The 16,141-nt window shown below is 35.9% G+C and overlaps 1 protein-coding gene across 2 annotated transcripts in view; it reads left to right on the top strand.

The window, feature by feature from the left end:
- CLTC (clathrin heavy chain) overlaps positions 1-16,141 on the top strand; it is a 59,771-nt gene that overhangs the window by 11,693 nt on the left and 31,937 nt on the right. For both annotated transcript variants that reach the window (XM_031035608.2, XM_006740315.3), the window contains exons 2-6: positions 9,207-9,414; positions 12,272-12,540; positions 13,191-13,352; positions 14,264-14,377; positions 14,799-14,972. In XM_031035608.2, coding sequence (XP_030891468.1) covers positions 9,207-9,414; positions 12,272-12,540; positions 13,191-13,352; positions 14,264-14,377; positions 14,799-14,972 — 927 coding nt within the window. The remainder of the gene's footprint in view (positions 1-9,206; positions 9,415-12,271; positions 12,541-13,190; positions 13,353-14,263; positions 14,378-14,798; positions 14,973-16,141) is intronic.

Below are 16,141 nucleotides of genomic sequence, written 5' to 3' on the forward strand. Positions count from 1 at the left end.
TGAGCAATAACCGCAGAATGTCTAATTTCCTAGCAGGTCTGTCAGTATAGGGTAGAAAAAGACATGAATATGTGCAACAGTAGCAGTAGTAATGGGATTGAGCCGAATCACTGGGCTCCCACTTAAAAATACATTTTGGGAAGTTTTGTCATAGAATGAAGTTTCTTTGTAACCTTTACAGTTTTAATAGTAAGGAAACTGACCAGATGTTGTAGTTACTTATACCAGGAAACCAAGCCTTTGGTGTCTGCCTAGGGACATTCAAATCATCCTTTGAAGTTTTTTATGTTAAGTCAGCACTAAGTATTTATTAGAATCTTGAACCCTCAAAGTAAGACTCATTTCTAGTTCTTTGAAAAGAATGTTTGGACATTCCAAACTATGACCCTTCGCCCGCACCCCTACCCGTAACACACATATGTACACACCTGTAATCAGTCATGACTTTGGTAGCGTTCACTTATTTTGTGCCAGCTGAATGGCATTTATGCAGAAAAGGCCATAACTTTGGAGAGTTTGCAAGATTTGGGGCATAAAAATTTCCTTATATTCTCCTGCAGCCTGAACAAAATCAGTGTGTGACATTTCATCTAATCATTGGAATATTTAAGAATGAGTCAAATTTAAAGTTTTTTAATCTTCCAGTCAGTAGTTGACTATAAGGAGAAAAAATGCTCTTTGAGTTTCCTGGTAATTTGCCAAAGCTAATAGTCTTACAGTCCAACTGTGGTTCCTTCTTGAATGTAGTACTTAATTTTGGAGTGAGTGACCAGAGTCTAATTCTCCTAAGAGACAGTGATTACCTCAAAAGCTAATGTGCTGTAGAAGCAAAGGGTCAGCAAGAGTTAAAGGCATTTTTATTTGCTTGAAATGTGTGGAGCACACAAAACGATGGCCAGTATCCTGTTGATGGAAGAACTAAAGGAATCCTGCATTCTCAGCATTTTTCTTCATTTCCTGTAGAAGACAGCAACTGCAGCTTTTATTTGACATTCTGCTGGTTTCATAGCTAGTTTCAAGGGCTTGATGAAGTGACTGCTGTCAGCATTTTTTGTCACTGTGATTGATACTAGTGAAGGTAGAGGATGTTTAGGGACTTTTAAAGGAAATTATGCTGAGTGAAATACTTGGGATAGGAAGTTAACCAAATCTTTAGGCACTTAACTTCAAAATAACTGCATTGAGTAATATCCCAAGTATCAGCAGGTCTCTCTCAAATTGTTGACTTCTTAACTCTGTAGTGGTAACACCTATTAAGTCTTTATCAAGATACAAGATTCGGGGCGCCTGGGTGGCTCAGTTGGTTAAGCGACTGCCTTCGGCTCAGGTCATGATCCTGGAGTCCCTGGATCGAGTCCCGCATCGGGCTCCCTGCTCGGCAGGGAGTCTGCTTCTCCCTCTGACCCTGCTCTCTCTCATTCTCTCTCTCAAATAAATAAATAAAATCTTTAAAAAAAAAAAAAAAAGATACAAGATTCATTTACAGAAAAGGTAACTGAAATACGACTATATACATAGACCACTTACAAAATAGTCTCATTTGAAACATAGTAGCTCTACATACTTCCTTTCTATTCTCACTCTTCAGATGAAACAAGGAGGAAGGATCTGGAAAGTGTAAAGCCAAGCACTAATTGTGAAACATAAGTTCTTAGTAATGCTGTCATAAACACAAGTTTTAAGGTATTTTGATTTTCAGCTGATACAGCTGGTAAATGAGTTCTGTTCATTCAATAGGAAGCAATCTCCCTGAGTATGCTTGTAAAGAAGGCTGTTTGCAGTGAATGTTCCTATTTGATCAAATGTGACAATTGCTGGCTTAAAGCAAGACTAATATTCCTTTAATTATAAGATGTTTGTAGGCACAAACGATTGATTGCGGAGACAGAGACTGGGCTAACAGAGTCTCCTCTTTAGTCTAAGAATTGGGCATTGAAAAATAGCATAGTTTTACTTGGTTGTATTGGTTTCTACCATTTTCTTCCTTTTTAAATAAATGTATACTCTTGGGTTACATATATCCATAGTCCATTTGGTCCCTTTAACAATATTTTCATAGGTTGATCACTAATGTATTCTAATAAGGTGCTGACTCACCATTACTAGGTTCCTGATTCCTTGTTAATATGGAGGTATTCCTAAGCTGTCTTTAGTAACGTGTTTTGTTTTAAAGATTTTATTTATTTATTTGACAGAGAGAGACACAGCGAGAGAGGGAACACAAGCAGGGGGAGTGGGAGAGGGAGAAGCAGGCTTCCCGCGGAGCAGGGAGCCCGATGCGGGGCTCGATCCCAGGACCCTGAGATCATGACCTGAGCCACCCAGGCACCTGTAACGTGTTTTGAACAAAGCAAATTGGCCCACCCTAGGTTTAACTATGTAATGTTAGTAGCATGAAATCAGAGTCAATCTCTTTTGGAATAGTATATGTCATGATGTCATAGTCCCTGAGCTAGATAACTGTAAAATGATAGAAATCCAAAAAACAGAGAGTGCTTATGTGGCCCCACAGTGTTTTAAGTGCTTGATATGTGCTAACTCACTTTAACCTTTCATGTAGCACTTAGCCATGCTTTGCTCGCCCTCGAGCAAGGATGGACACTTCCTCTTTTCTGTTTGCCACACATACAATCAAATCAAGTATAGTTTTAAAACCAGGACAGGAAAAACAAAGCTTTTAAAGCGTTAAAAACTTATGAATCTTTAACTTAGATTTCTGAATCTAATATTGCTGAAGTTAAAAATTTTTTTTACCATATCTTTTTGATTTTAATACACTTTCACACTTACAGTTTTTTAAATTAGGGATTCATCATACAGATGTGTACTCTTTCTCCAAAAGCTTCATGATATTGAGAAATTGAGGCAGTGGTAGTTTACCAAGCATAGAGACAGACCTCTCTTTTTTCAAGTTCTTTGAAGAGATGGCATCTTACTACATCTGCACATTCTCAGTCTTTTATAACCCTGCGCTTTCCCTATTTGAAAGTCTAGTGATTTCTCGAGGGGAAAGAGGCACCCAGATTGAGGAGTTTTTCTTGGGTTCTCACTTCTGCTAGTATTGAACTTTGCAGATTTTTTTTCCCCCAAGCCTCCTGTAGCTATCTGGACTCTGAAACTTGAAAGTTCTACTTTTTCCTGCTTCTCCTTGTCTTGTTTGAAATTCTTGTGTAACTTTACCAACTGTCTTTCATATTTTGCCGGAGTTTAATGTTAAGGAAGTTTTCTTTTTCTCTTTGTTAGACTCCCAAGAAAACGTCTGAAAACAATGCTCTTCGTTAGACTGCAATGATGGAAATGTTGTATATTTTGTGCTTTCCAATACAGTAGTCAGATGTGACTGTTGAGTACTTGACCTGTGACTAGTGTGACTGAGGAACTGAATATTAAATTTTATTTACTTGAATAGCTGCATGTGACCAGTGGCCACTATTTTGGATAGTATTAAGTGCAGCAAACCTCTTAGTTCTGATTGGGCAGACATCCAGTGTACAACTCCTTTACAGAGCATAACTCTTACACTTGAATTATATCACTCTTTGGTTTATCTTTACCTTTTGAAAGTTGTATCGTTCCTTCTTGCCCTACAGGTAAATTGCCTAATAAAAATCTATTCCTGACAATTTAATTTTCAGTTTCTGTAACCTTATTATGAGTAGAATTTAATCTTTCTTAAAAACTTAAAAAAAATAAATTTGCAAGCTTTCATATAAGACTGGGGAGAGCTATATCCCAGTCATTTAGATTTTCGGTATTTTGCAATATTTGCTTTTTTTGTTTTAAACATTTTAAAGAAATTCAAGCTACCATGCCATTTCACTTTTTTTTTTTTTTTTTAAGATTTTATTTGCCAGCACAAGCAGGGGGAAGCGGCAGAGGGAGAAGAAGAAACAGACTCCTCACTGGGCAGGGAGCCCAACATGGGGCTCAGACCCAGGGCCCTGAGATCATGACCAGAGCTGAAGTCAGGCTTTTAACTGACTGAGCCACCCAGGCACCCTTCTCTTCCCTTTTGTAATAAGTATCTTGGGAAATAGTGTGAGACTATGTAAATATCTGTCTTATATAACCATACTACAGTTACCAAAGGGAGGAAATTTCATCCATTAATTTTAGTATCCACTGATGATTCTTCCCTGAATTAATTATTGTAATCCTTGCAAAAAGAGTGACTTTAAAAATTCCATTGGTCTTTCACCATTTTTAAGTTTGCTTTCTTTAAGGAACAGCTTTTCATTTTTTGTTATTTATGTCTTTTATTTATATTAGTGTTGATTCCTGATTTCATAAACCTCTTTTAATATATAATTGTCCTGGGCGCCTGGGTGGCTCAGTTGGTTAAGCGACTGCCTTCGGCTCAGGTCATGATCCTGGAGTCCCGGGATCAAGTCCCGCATCGGGTTCCCTGCTTGGCAGGGAGTCTGCTTCTCCCTCTGACCCTCCTCCCTCTCATGCTCTCTGTCTCTTATTCTCTCTGTCTCAAATAAATAAATAAAATCTTTAAAAAAAAAAAAAATATATATATATATATATATATAATTGTCCTAAAAAGTATAGCAAGAGAAATGTTGTCTTTCTGTGTAAGATGATTCTTGCCTCTGTAACATTAATTAGACATATTGAAGGGCAAAGATGGAAGAGGGTTTCACTCTTTAAGAAAGTTCTTTTATTTGAAGAACTTAAAGTTTAGTTGGATAAACTGACCTGGAATTGTGTGGTGTTGGCCGATTGGGAAACTCTAATTTTGGAAAGGTATAGTATAGGTTTGTGTGTGTCTTTGAACCAGGTGCCTTAAGCTTTTCTGCACGTTGAGGAGAGAAATTCTATGTTTGCTTTACATTTTACCTTCTGTTTTTTTAGTCTTGAGTTCTTTAGGGCAAAGAGAATTTTTGATGATACTGACCTTATGCCATCTGTTTGCATTAGCTTTCCCAGCTTGCTTCCTCAGCAAAGGTGTTAGAGGCATATTTGCCAAGTTTGTTAGAAAGCCTTAGCAATGTTCCATGGTGCACCTAAAAATAGGAATTAAAATAGGGTTACTTAGCATGAAAATGTTATGTGGTTTTGGAGATTCTGGTCTCTGCCTAACTTCACTTAGTCAAATTAAAGAACAGAATTGAAAGTTTTTAAGTGTAATTTTCTATTTAAAAAAAAAAAAAAAGGCATTTCACAGTGTCTGAGTAAGTTAAGCACCCAGAGACCACTAATCTATTATCAGTAGTGAAAAGATATTCACACCCAGGGTTTCAAGCAACCTGTAGGACAGCTGAATTAAGCAGATAGTAAAATGCAAATACAAAAAAAGCTAAATTTGAGCTGGCCTAAATACTGATGTGTGTTCTAATAGTATCTATTGAGTCTTTACTATGCGTCAGACGTTGTTCTAAGTGCTCTACATTAAATCCTCATAATTCTGGGATCTCAGATGTTTCAGAAGAGGAAACAGATACACAGATAACTGATTTCCCCATGATCATTTATGCGGCAAAACTGGGATTAAACTTAGACATTTTGTTCTTATGAAGAATCCACAGAACCAACTAATTTTGGATGGTACTTGTACTTTATAATCAAAGTTATATATTTTTATAGTAATTGTCTACTTGAATGAAGAACCTTCTGTGTTCTCTAGATAATGGGGAATCTGAAATACTATGTCTCACTACAAAAACTAAAAATGTAGTTTTTTTTTTCCCCCAGGCATGATAATCCAAATTGGGGTGAGAAGGGGAGGAGAAAGAAAAAGAAACATTTTTGTATTTTTTTTAAGATTTTATTTATTTGAGAGAGAGAACACAAGTGGAGGGCAGAGGGAGAGGGAGAAGCAGACTCCCCACTGAGCAGGGAGCCTGATGCAGGGCTCAATCCCAGGACCCTGAGATCACGACCCAAGCCGAAGGCAGACACTTAATCAACTGAGCCACCGAGGCGCCCCATTTTTGTGTCATTTCTAACATGCAGTTCCAGGACTTCCCACAGAGTTTTGGGTTGGCTGATTAACAGTAAATTTGTTTATTTAAACTTTTTGGAAACTAAACTAGGCTTAAGTGTCAAGTCCTACAGTAGGACTAGGGCCCAAAATGTAGTGTGGAAATCAAATGAATTGCAACATTCGAGTTGGTTTTCTTTCAAAAGGGAGCAGTTGATAATTTGTATGGTTTTGTGCATGTGCTATTAGTGTGTTTTTTTTTTTTTAAAGGGAGGATGGAAATCTATACTTTCATATACATAGGCTGTCTCTAAGATGGAAAAGCATCTCTAATTGCTGGGGGGAGAGAGGTATTACTGGAAACATAGGTGGGTGACTTTTCATAGTATACCCTTTTGTACTGTTTGAATACTTTGCCATATGTATGTAATAACTATTCAAAAAAAAATAACCCCTTTTCTTGGACCTAAGTTTATTGACTCCATATTCTTTTAATTTATAATCAAAAAGTAGAAACTTTTTGAAGTTAAAGAATATTTTACTAGGAATTTCCAAGCATATAGCAAAACAATATCCCCAGCTTCAGTGGTAACATTTTGCCAATTGAGACTATAAAAAATGTAGCCAGAATTTGGATATTATTCTGTATTCTCTGAAAATAGCTGCAAGTTTGGAGACTCTTACATGTCCTCTGAGTTTATTAGTGGTTTGTTGCACAACTTCTGTGGTAGATAGTTCCTATACCATCAGACTTTTATAATTGACTAAGAATTTTTTCTGGTTAGTTTGTGCTGTTTTGAAAATAAAACCTTTTTAAAAACATTGTTGCATTTTAAAAGTCTTTATATATGCAGATATTAGTAGACATACTTACCTAGTATAACCCTTTCATATGATCTATTTTAAGGATGTACCTAAGCCAAAATTGCTTTTAATGATGGTGTCTTGTCCTATTACTGTGTGTTTTGGGATGTTTCCCTTTTGAATATGTTGTAGGAAAATATGGGAAGAATTGGTGAGTGTTCTGAGCACTTTCACTGAAAAGTATCACTAGTAAGGAAAAAATCTCACTGATGTTATTTGAAGAAGTGAAATCAAATACAATTTTCTGTTAACTGATAGGAATACGTCACTTGAAGTTCTGTCACTTATCCTAACAACTGGGAGAAGCTTTTTAGGAGGGAGCAATTTCCTGTGTAGTAGTGTAAATGGGCATTACTTAAGTATGTTTTTTAAAATGTTTAAACATGTGGAATTGGTGAGAGCTTGACACTTGCCTGTTGTTTGTTTTTTAAATACAGCATGTATATTTCACATGGAGTATTTTGAATAGCACTAGTACATTCTTGGTAGAGAAGATCAAAAATATATATACATAGCTTTCTTGGTAGAATGTGTAAATTAAGAATGAGAAAAGAATGTAAGATTATGTAGATTGCAAGGAGTGCAAGAATACAACCCATTTGTAACCAAATCTGCTTTTTCTGCAAATAAAACTGCCCTGAGGCTGAAGGTCAGTGCTGTTGACAGCATGCTTTTTTGACTGCATTTATTTGGAGACCTAGTCGGGAATAAGAAACAAAGGTTTCTTGATTTTCTTTTTTTTCTTCCTCTGCTGTCTTTCCTAATAATTTTCTTTTCTTATGGTTGTCTTGCACCTGCCTCTGAGGAATAATTTGGGATTCGATTAGTTACTATTTGACTAACACTATTAATTTTTACTCTTCTTAACATTGTAGGACTTAAGCTGTGACAATTGAACCTCAAAATTTGTCTTATGTGAATGTTTGGTGTAGTGACTTAGAAACATAGAATTCTTATTTTACAGAATAGTTAAGAAGATAATGTGTTGCTTTTACACGTAGAGTTCTAGGTGATCTGGGAGCCTTTGGAATTTTTTCTCCAAACTGTTAGAAAGGTAACTGGATTAAATTTACAAGAGTTTGAGAACCGTCCACTCAGAAAAATAGATGTATATACCTCTGAAACTAGATGGACAACTTGGCCTCTGGAAGCCCACCCACAGTCCCCTTATAAGTGGTTGGAGACCTCGTCCTTCATTAGTTCTGGACCTAAAAGTTACTATAAAGTTAAAGTCAGGAAGAAATGAAAATTAATAATTTATAAAGTTTTATTGTAACCAAATTTGTTATAAATTACTTACCTCATAGCTTGTATACTTGCCTTGCTTTGCAGTGTGTACTTGAGTTTGTAAAGCCAGTTAATCTTCTATTGTATTACCATGTTTGTAATGTACCATGTTTACTATAATAGTTAAACAATTGCTTGACTCCTTGCCCTGGTATTCAGTGTTACTGTAACTACACATTATAACTGGTTGTGCTTGCAGTCATTGAGGTATAAGAGGAAAGTGAAAGTTAAGTGCAGTCTCTTAATCTTACTTTTTTTAAAAGATTTTATTTATTTGACAGAGAGGGGGAGAGGGAACACAAGCAGGGGGAGTGGGAGAGGGAGAAGCAGGCTTCCCACTGAGCAGGGAGCCTGATGCAGGGCTCAATCCCAGCACCCCAGGATCATGACCTGAGCCGAAGGCAGATGCTTAACGACTGAGCCACCCAGGTGCCCCCAGTCTCTTAATCTTATGTTGTATTTTATTCAGATCCTGTCCTGGTTATAATTAAGTCCTATTAGCAGAATTTGACAGAAGAATTTAGATAAAATACAAATAACTTGGCTCAGCCAGTCCATAAGAAAGTGGTGGTCTCTGAGGAGGAGGGAAATTGGTATCTGGGCGACTTGGGCAGAAGGAAGACTTGTGTGTTTTTGTTTTTTTTCCTCCCTGTGCTTTTTCATTTTTGTTTGTATTTTGTTCCATGTGAACTTACTATTCTTTGGAGGAAAAAAAAAGTCTGGCCAAGGTTAATAAAACCTGCTGGTAACTTTTTAGTGGGACTTAATCTGTAATACTACATTTAGTCACTCAATATTAATAACTCACTAGCTTTTAGGTGTAGCTCAGTCCTTTCCCCTTTTATGTACTTGTTCTGCCTCCTAGTTTTAACCCCAGAGTTACACATCTCTAGTTAAAACTACAGGGTTATAACAAAATAATTGAATGCCATATTTGTTGGAAGAACAGAAGGTCCATCATTTGGCTATCAATTGCCTCATTTGAATGAATGTGATGGAGTTGTCACTGTTGACCTTAAAGCATTAATGGTTAAATGAGGATTTGTAATGATAACAATACATGAATGTCAAGTCTTTCTGATTCACTTTGTAACGTGACTTACTATGTTTTTGTTTTTTCCCCCAGCTCCAGAACCTGGGTATAAACCCAGCAAACATTGGCTTCAGTACCCTAACTATGGAGTCAGACAAATTCATCTGCATTAGAGAGAAAGTAGGAGAGCAGGCCCAGGTGGTAATCATTGATATGAATGACCCAAGTAATCCAATTCGAAGACCAATTTCAGCAGACAGCGCCATCATGAATCCAGCTAGCAAAGTAATTGCATTGAAAGGTATAAAAGATTGTGGGGATTTCTTTCCTTTTTTCCCCCCTTTGTATAATTTATTCAAATATAGTAATTAGGATTTACCTTTTTTAGCATGTAGATTAAATTTGGTTAAATCTGCAAAGTTAAAGTTATTACTAAATTTGATTTTAACTGCTTTCACGACTTGGCATATATCTGTGAAATGTCTTCCTTTCTCCTCAGCATAGACTATTTAGAAAAATTTTAAGTTTTAGATTGAATTTAAATTTTATATCTGCTGTGTGACAAGACTGTGCTAAAAATATAACTCCATATACAGAAGACAAGAAATTAGTGATTCATATTCTGGAATAAAATATACTGTAATATTAGTACTTAAACATTGCAGAATTTTGTTATGAAGATAAACTTACCATTTATGCTGTGCCTTTTTTATACTTCAGGTGTGTGTTTCATTTAGATTATCAAGTTCTAAAAATGTCTTGAATCGGGTGACTGGCTGGCTCAGTGGGTAGAACATACAACTCTTGATCTCAGGATTCATGAGTTCAAGCCCCACCACGTTGCATGTGGAGCCTACTTTAGAAAAAAAAAAGTCTTAAATTTACACTGATTGTTACAAGTGTGTATATATGTAGGTGGATATTAAAGCTTTGGGATCAAGGGTGTTAGAGTTTATTCACACTAACTTTTTGGTTCTCACAGTAGGGAACCGTACAACCTATCAATCTCAGTTCAAAGAAACTCATACTGTCTGGAGACTATATTAATTTTTTTCCTTTGAACTATAGAGTGAGAATGTAACTGATCCTTTAAAACAGAAGTTTGTGAGAGGACTAAGGTGACAAGCTGGCTGACTCTAAAAAAGGCATTTAATTGTCTGTATTTTGCTTTGTTTTTCTTCTTCGTAGTAGTAGGAGGAGTTCAGGTTCCTAGTAATTTCTTGATAAATTTGTGGGTGAGTTGTTAAAGGTGCTGAGGTTTTTATTTTTATTTTTTAATTTTTATTATTTTTTAAAATTTTATTATGTTAGTCACCATACATCAGGTGCTGAGGTTTTTAAACAGATTTTTCTTCACATAATTTAAACTTTGTATTTAGTAGTGATACTGGTTGGAGATTAAATGCAGGGTTGGAGGCAAGCATAGTCGGATAACTATGTCACCATTACATATCCAAGATAGGAGTTGTTGATCTCATCTTAAGGAAAGATGGTCCAACTTTTACCTAGGACCACATGTTTTATGGTAGCAAGCTTCTTGCTTCTGTTAAACAATACATGTATTATACTTTAAGGTATTAAGCTTCCTTCAGCCTCCTTAAAGAATTTAGATTCAACTGCTTAGCAGCTCTCACACTTCTCTATTAAAAGGCCATCGTTTTAATTTTCTCATAATTCTTTTCTATTTTTAATGTTATTGTTATCTTATCACATTTCTTAATGCTTTCTTATGTGTGCAGATGGTGAGTTATCTTAAATTAGATTGTATTAGTTATTGTCCTGTTATATAAAAAGAATAAATTGCAAAGATTTTCAGAATATTGTAATAGCATTATAGATTTGTGCCTATATGTCTGTATTACGGAGTTAAGCTGTCATCTTGCCCTCCTGCCCAAATCACCCTACATACATATACTCCAATCCCTTTTGTGTAGAAGTAAGTAAAAGTTTGTTAACTAGGGTCTGGGAAAGGCAGCAAAGGGAAGTAAGTCATTCCCAAATACTGCTTCCCTCTGAAGCCAATTTTAAACCCTTCGATTCTTTTTATAAACAGGACTGTAACTCTAACAATTGTTCAAGTCTGGTTGTGGTTTACATATTGTGTGGGATGGGAAGAGCATTCTTTGTTTTAGGGAAGAAGTTTTTATACATGTGGTAAGAAGGGTCATGGTACAAAGATGTATGTTTTGTGTCCCATTCTGCCAACCACCCCTCCCGCCCCTCCGCCCCCCCCCCCCACACACTCTCACAGTTTTTGTTTTCCAAGAGCCAGATTCTTGGTGGCTCAGGAATGGAGTTTTCTTTAGTCTGTAAGGACTAATGTGGATTAGCTAGCTTCGAGATTGCTTTGGGCTTTGACCTCTGTTAATTTAGACCAAATCACTTTTCATTCTGATGGATTTCAAATTACAAGTACAAGCCTTTGCATCTGACTTCGTGAACTCTTAACACTCAAGGCAAATTTCATCCTTCTTTTACTGTTTGTTGTCTTAATTGGATGAAGCTTGAGCTTTGTTCGTATCTCCAGCATATTAACAGCATCTCAAACTGTCCTTTGTCTCCTTTTTTTTCCAGCACCTCTGCCTTTCCCTTTGTATCTTAAACCATTGGGATGTAGCATGCACTTCTCTTATGTGCTTGGTACAAGGCAGAGTTGAAATAGACCCTCCTCCAAAAAGGCAGTTTCCACAAGACTTGGTTGGATGGGGGATGACTGCCTTTTAAAAAGTAGACATTTTCCCCATGTGTTTGTATCAGATTTGCTTTGTTCTGTGTACCTACAACTAACTTAGTTTATGCATAAGCATTCTTAATTATCAGCATGAAGGCTACAACCTTGTTTTCCATCACTGTTAAGTCTTCAGACTCATTTTCAGTTGGGATTTAGAATTCTATAGAAGTCATACTATTTAAAATGTCTTTAGTAGAGGTAATATAGTTTTGCTTCAGCTGTAGATATAGATTGTTGGCTTAGTCTCAGCTATCTCTTTAAAGGTTGCTGCCCTATCAGTGTGACTTCTGTAGTTGGTTATTAGTCTCCTGATAGAACCATTTTGTTTTGAAGTTACAGATCTTGTTACAGAGATAGTCTAGCTTGATAATAATTTATCCTGAACTTTGCTTTCCTAATGATTCATAATTCTTAATTTTGTTTTTAGCTGGGAAAACTCTTCAGATATTTAACATTGAAATGAAAAGTAAAATGAAGGCCCATACCATGACTGATGATGTCACCTTCTGGAAATGGATCTCTTTGAATACGGTTGCTCTTGTTACGGATAATGCAGTTTATCATTGGAGTATGGAAGGAGAGTCTCAGCCAGTGAAAATGTTTGATCGCCATTCTAGCCTTGCAGGGTGCCAGATTATCAATTATCGTACAGATGCAAAGCAAAAGTGGTTACTTCTGACTGGCATATCTGCACAGGTAACATTTTTCTATATGTTTAATAAAAGGTATAGAGAATGCAGTTTATTTTGAAATTATGTCTTCTCTGTTTAATCCTGGTGAATCAGACTTATTTTTTTTTTTTTAAAGATTTTATTTATTTATTTGACAGAGACATCGAGAGAGGGAACACAAGCAGGGGGAGAGGGAGAGGGAGAAGCAGGCCTCCCACCGAGCAGGGAGCCTGATGCGGGGCTCCCTCCCAGGACCCTGGGATCATGACCTGAACTGAAGGCAGACGCTTAACAATGGAGCCACCCAGGCGCCCCGAATCAGACTTATTTTGAAAGTCTTTTTTAAGAAATAAAGGTTACTAGCTTAATGGCTTTATACTGATGCACATTTTCAGAATACTCTTACCAATTGATTTTTTTTTTTTCAAGATAATGTAAAAAGGTGGTTTTTTTTGAGGCACATTTTAAATATTCATGTTAAGCTTTAATAAGATAATGTTGGAGCCAAATTTTAAATTAAGAGGTATCAAATCTACATTGAGCGACTAAATTTACAAAGAATTACAGATCCTGCTAAAGGTGATATAAAGCATTTTAATTATTTTACTGGTTGATGAATCTGGGAGTTATAGATTCATTGGGTCCCCAAACTTTGTTCTCTTTGATCCTTTGTAGCAAAATCGTGTGGTGGGAGCCATGCAGTTGTATTCTGTAGATAGGAAAGTGTCTCAGCCCATTGAAGGACATGCGGCTAGTTTCGCGCAGTTTAAGATGGAAGGAAACGCAGAAGAATCAACGTTATTTTGTTTTGCAGTACGGGGTCAAGCTGGAGGGAAGGTAAGTTTTGGCTTCAGAAATTATTATTAACTTGTCTTTGTCTCTCTACTAATTTAGTTAGTCCTCTAATTTCAAAATAGTTTTCTCCCTTCATTGTTAATTGGTTTTTAATATTCAGATTTGAGGTGACTTTGTTTAAATTCTGTTTCTAGTGATACTTATCTAAAATAAATAATGTTTTCTTATGATCCTTGTCTAAAATGAATAATGTTCTTTAACGACTTTTTTATATCAGCTGTTTATAGTGACACTTTATTTTGCTTGTCTTTACCAAAGGCCTTAATTTGATATTTTTCAATTTTGCTACAATGACATTTGTTTGCCTTATATCTAGAGAGTCTGACTCAGTAAGTGAAGCCCATAACCTATATTTTAAATGCCCTAAGTGACTAGATAGATGTGGACCACAATTTGAGTAATACCATCTTACATAGCTGTAGTACAGTAGAAAAACTGGAAATTGACATTGGTACATTTGTTTCATTCTATGTCATTTAACAGGAGTAGATTCGTGATATATACTGTTCTATCAGCACAGATTCCCCCCAGCTATTCCTTTATAGTCACACCCACTTGCTCCCCTCTTCCCCAATGTCTCTAACTCCTAACTACCAATAATACTCTCCATTTGTATAATATTGTCACTTCAAGAATGCTATGTAAATAGAACTGTATAGCATGTGACCCTTTGAGATTGGCATTTTTTTTTCCACTTGGCATAATGTCCACAAGAATTTTTTTTTTATTATTATTATTACTGAGGAGTATTCCATGGTATAGTTGTACTGTAGTTTAATATTCACCTATTTTAGAACATTTGGGTTGTTTCCAGTCTGGGGCTACAAATAAAGCTGCTATGATCAACTGCTAGATGAGAGAGATGTGTATCAATTTTATTTTCTTTTGAACAGTTACATATCATTGAAGTTGGCACACCACCTACAGGAAACCAGCCCTTTCCAAAGAAGGCAGTGGATGTTTTCTTCCCTCCAGAAGCACAAAATGACTTTCCTGTTGCAATGCAGGTATTTTAAGCAAAACAAATGGACTTTTAAAATCTCTCCTCATAACAAAATTAATACCAAAACTACTATTCACAGTCAATATAATTTAGTAGTGCTTAGAAAAATACCCTTTATTCAATAGTAAAATTTATTAGTGAAGGAAATTTATTTGTAAGGAAATATTCTTAATTTTCATGTAATGCATAAACTGGGTTATCCTAAGTTCAAAATTATATTTTCTCTGTTATACATTTTATTCATATTCTTTGTTTGCTGTAAGAGCTTGGGATAGTAAATGGCTATAAAAATGAGGAAACCATATGTATTAATTTTTCATATAAACCTCTTGTCAAAGTTCTAGAATTTAGCATCTCTCAAATGGAATTGAATTTTCTCTTTGTAGATTCATGATTTTACGGAAATGTTGATTTTCTTTATACAGATCAGTGAAAAGCATGATGTAGTGTTCTTGATTACTAAGTATGGCTATATCCACCTCTATGATCTTGAGACTGGTACCTGTATCTACATGAATAGAATCAGTGGAGAAACAATCTTTGTTACTGCACCTCATGAAGCCACAGCTGGAATAATTGGAGTAAACAGAAAGGGACAAGTAAGGAAATCTCGAAACAAATTAAGCAGCGAAATAACACTACTGTTAACTTTTCTTTTTCTTCCCAAAAAGGAAATGGTTTGGTTGTCAGAAATAATATATACATAAAAATACAGAAGCATATGATAAAAAGTCTCTCTTTGATCCTGACTCAGAGAAGAAGCTGTTTGACATATAGCCACTTAGGATTGTGTTTATCTGTCTTCATTGTCAAAAGAAATGACTCTTGGGGTGCCTACGTGGCTCAGTCTGTTAAGTGTCCCCCTCATGATTTCAGCTCAAGTCCATCTCATGTGTTGTGGGATACAGGGATCAAGTAGGGCTCTGCACTCAGCAGGGGGTCTCCTTGAAGAGTCTGTTCCTCCACCCCTTTCCCCCTCTCAAATAAATAAATAAATCTTAAAAAAAAAAAAAAAGACTACGTGCAAAGAAACTTAGGGTCACATTTGACAGGTAGTATGCTTTTTTTTTTTTTTTCTTGCTAAGACAGTTAATCAACTACTGGAGAAAGAATTCTTTCTACATCTCTTTTCCTAACACTTTAATTATTATTAAATATTTAATGTTGGAAAGTGATATTTTACGATAGCTATTGCGGGGTACCTGGAAAGTTATCCAATTAGATAGGGAAAATATTAGCTATTCTGAAATTGTCAGAAGTGATCCTTTTTCTGTTTTCTTAGTATTTTAGCATGATCAGAAATATTCCACCAGGAGGTTATTTTATTTTCTAAAAAATGGTTTAAAATTTCAAGCAATACTGTTATTGGTCTTACCTTTTGCTAGTTTTTCTTCAAATTAGTGTTTTTCCCAGATAGTAAGCAAAGGAAGTAGATAGGGTTTTTTTTTCCCCCTTTGTTCTGTTAATTTCTGGAAAATGGTATGTGTGTTAAAAGGCAAATAATATAGAGAAAGGGTCTTTCCCTATCTATCCATTCCCTATCTCATCTCCACACCTGGTTAGGTGCTTCTGCTTTATGCCCTTAGAATATAGGTAGCCCTCCTCATTTACGTCTATCACAATGAATTACAATTGCTTGTTTAACTGCTTTAGTCACTATTCTTCATTAGGAAAGGGGCTTTTCCTTTTAATTGTATTTCTATACCAGTCAGTGTCTTGGCACTAAAACAACTTTAAAAACTCAGTAGCTTTCAGTTGTATGGGTCTC

This window comes from Leptonychotes weddellii, chromosome 15, assembly GCF_054177405.1.
Source record: "Leptonychotes weddellii isolate Sample4059 chromosome 15, ASM5417740v2, whole genome shotgun sequence".
Classification (NCBI taxonomy): Eukaryota; Metazoa; Chordata; class Mammalia; order Carnivora; family Phocidae; genus Leptonychotes; species Leptonychotes weddellii.